We start from the raw sequence: 2290 nt of genomic DNA on the forward strand, positions 1-2290 counted from the left end.
AACAAAAATTATTCTTTTAGCGTTCCTAAAATAACACAGAATTATTTATTAGGATTTGTTTTCTTTAATGTCATCTACGAGCAGTTAAATTTATCGGACGTAATTGTTTTTTTATTTCTAATCGCGAGTACTTATGCGTACAATATTACAAACAAGAGACATTCTTTCCAAGTATTACTGTTTTATTATAACAAATTATATATGACTATTATTTATTATGACTATTATTACTTTTATTTATTATTTATATTTATTAATTATTGATTATGTTTAATTTTAATAAAGCTAGTAAACAAAAATTTTTATTTATATTGTGGGATAAGCACCTTTAAGCTAAATACTTAAATAGGCATTCGTGAAAAAATTAGACGGGGGCCCTGAATAGCTCAATGGATAAGGAGCAGTCGCCCGGAGAGCGGAATATCCTAGTTCGAGTCCCGGTCCAGTGTCAGTCCAAAGGCCCAATTATTTTCACGAATCCTACAATATTATTTGCGATTTAATTCTCTCCAAYATATAATAATATATTGTTATTTCAGTATAATATTAAACAACTTTAATCATTGATTAAAAATGTCCAATAGGTATTAATAATAGAGATATATTAGATGAAAATATATTCCTTTTTAAGTCGGTTTTACAGATTTATAGAATCTTGAAAAAATATTCTCCCCTAGCAACTGTTTTATGTACCTGAATTAAAAAGATCAAAGAATGTTGAATCGTTTCCTTATACATTGTATGGAAATTTAATTTGTCTAGAAAAAAACAATTTAGATTCACACGTCAGCGCTAGCCTCTTTCTAAGATATTTTCAAAGAAAAAGTACAATAAAAATGCATCATATGTAAAAGCATTTAAATTTATAAACAAATGTTATACATAACCATTTTAATAAAAGTTTTCCGTGAGGATATATAAATAGCAACAACACTGGATAGCTTCATTAGACACACGAAGTTGTAGCTAATAATTTTGCTCGTATAGATATATTTAGCAAATATGAAAGTTGAAGGTTTAGAAGAAAATGCAGTGGTCATWTCTGGWGTATCAGGAAAATTTCCAAAAAGTGAGAATATCAATGATTTAAGGACGAATCTAATAAATGGAGAAGATTGCGTTTCCTCAGATCATACAAGATGGAAATTAGGTACGAATTAGTATATAAAATTATTATTTATATATACAGAAATATATTACATTACAGTACATTCTTTATGAGTTTTATAAATTATTATTTTTTAGATGATTTGCCTAAAATACCATTGCGTTTAGGAACAATTTTTAATTTAAAGAAATTCGATAACTATTTTTTTGGAATTAATCCAATTCTGGCAGAAAATCTATCGCCAGAGTTAAGAATGACAATGGAAGTTACGTTTGAGGCGATCATTGATGCCGGAATAAATCCTGTAGAGTTACGGAACAAGACAACCAATGTTTACGGGGTATAGAGTTTTTTTGAGTAAGATTCTTATTTAGTGAATGGTAAAAATCATGTAAGTTAATAAAATGATCTAAAGGATTCCATTTAAAGGTAAAATTGATTCTATGTACAATTGTTTTTATTTTCATTATAGCTGGATGGATATAGTCTATTAGGAAATACCCGTAGTTTGCTAGCAAACCGGATCTTGTTTTGTATGGGTTTAATTAGCTTAAGCTGCACTATCGATTCAACTAGCACATCAAGTTCATTAGCAGTTAAAAAAGCGTACGAAGCTATAAAAGCTGGAAATTGCGATTACGCGATTGTTAGTGGGGGAGTCTTATGCCTACTTCCCCAAACGTCTTACCAGCTGTATGATTTAGGTAAAATAAGTGTATTCTAGGCATAATTTCTTCCAGTACTTGCATTTAAAGACAAAAAGGCAATATTTTCTTATATTTGTATCATTTCAATGATAAATAAAACAGCAGCAAGATCAATTTATTCCTAATTTATAAATAATTTTTTGTTTTCTTGTTCCATTATTTAGGTTTATTGTCAAACGACGGGGTAAGTAAATCTTTTGATAAGAATGCTTCTGGATTCTCGAGAAGCGAGTCGATAGGAACAATTTTCCTTCAAAGAGCCAAACATGCAAAGTGAGTTTATGCCGAAGTAATTAATCTTTGCGTTAGGAACACAGATGCCATTTCCAGAAACACTTGTCTATTTCCTACAGCCGAATTTCAGGCTTCTATAATGAAACAGACATTGAAACACAGCGGTCTAAAACCAAGCGACATAACTTACATCGAGGCCGATGGTACAGCAATCAAATCGATGGATCTCGATGAATTAAAT

At 30.0% G+C, this 2290-nt stretch overlaps 1 protein-coding gene across 1 annotated transcript; it reads left to right on the forward strand.

Annotated features, from left to right (window-relative positions):
- Positions 1-1002: 1002 nt before the first annotated feature.
- On the forward strand, positions 1003-2252 carry LOC106792764 (fatty acid synthase-like; the record flags this gene model as incomplete). The annotated part of the gene is made up of 5 exons (XM_014759277.1): positions 1003-1150; positions 1246-1448; positions 1581-1754; positions 1980-1999; positions 2125-2252. Coding segments are annotated over exons 1-5 (673 nt in total), but the record flags the coding sequence as incomplete, so codon positions are not given.
- Between the last annotated feature and the right edge of the window lie 38 nt (positions 2253-2290).

Source organism: Polistes canadensis, unplaced genomic scaffold, assembly GCF_001313835.1.
Source record: "Polistes canadensis isolate GaletaPanama2010 unplaced genomic scaffold, ASM131383v1 scaffold_634, whole genome shotgun sequence".
Taxonomy (NCBI): Eukaryota; Metazoa; Arthropoda; class Insecta; order Hymenoptera; family Vespidae; genus Polistes; species Polistes canadensis.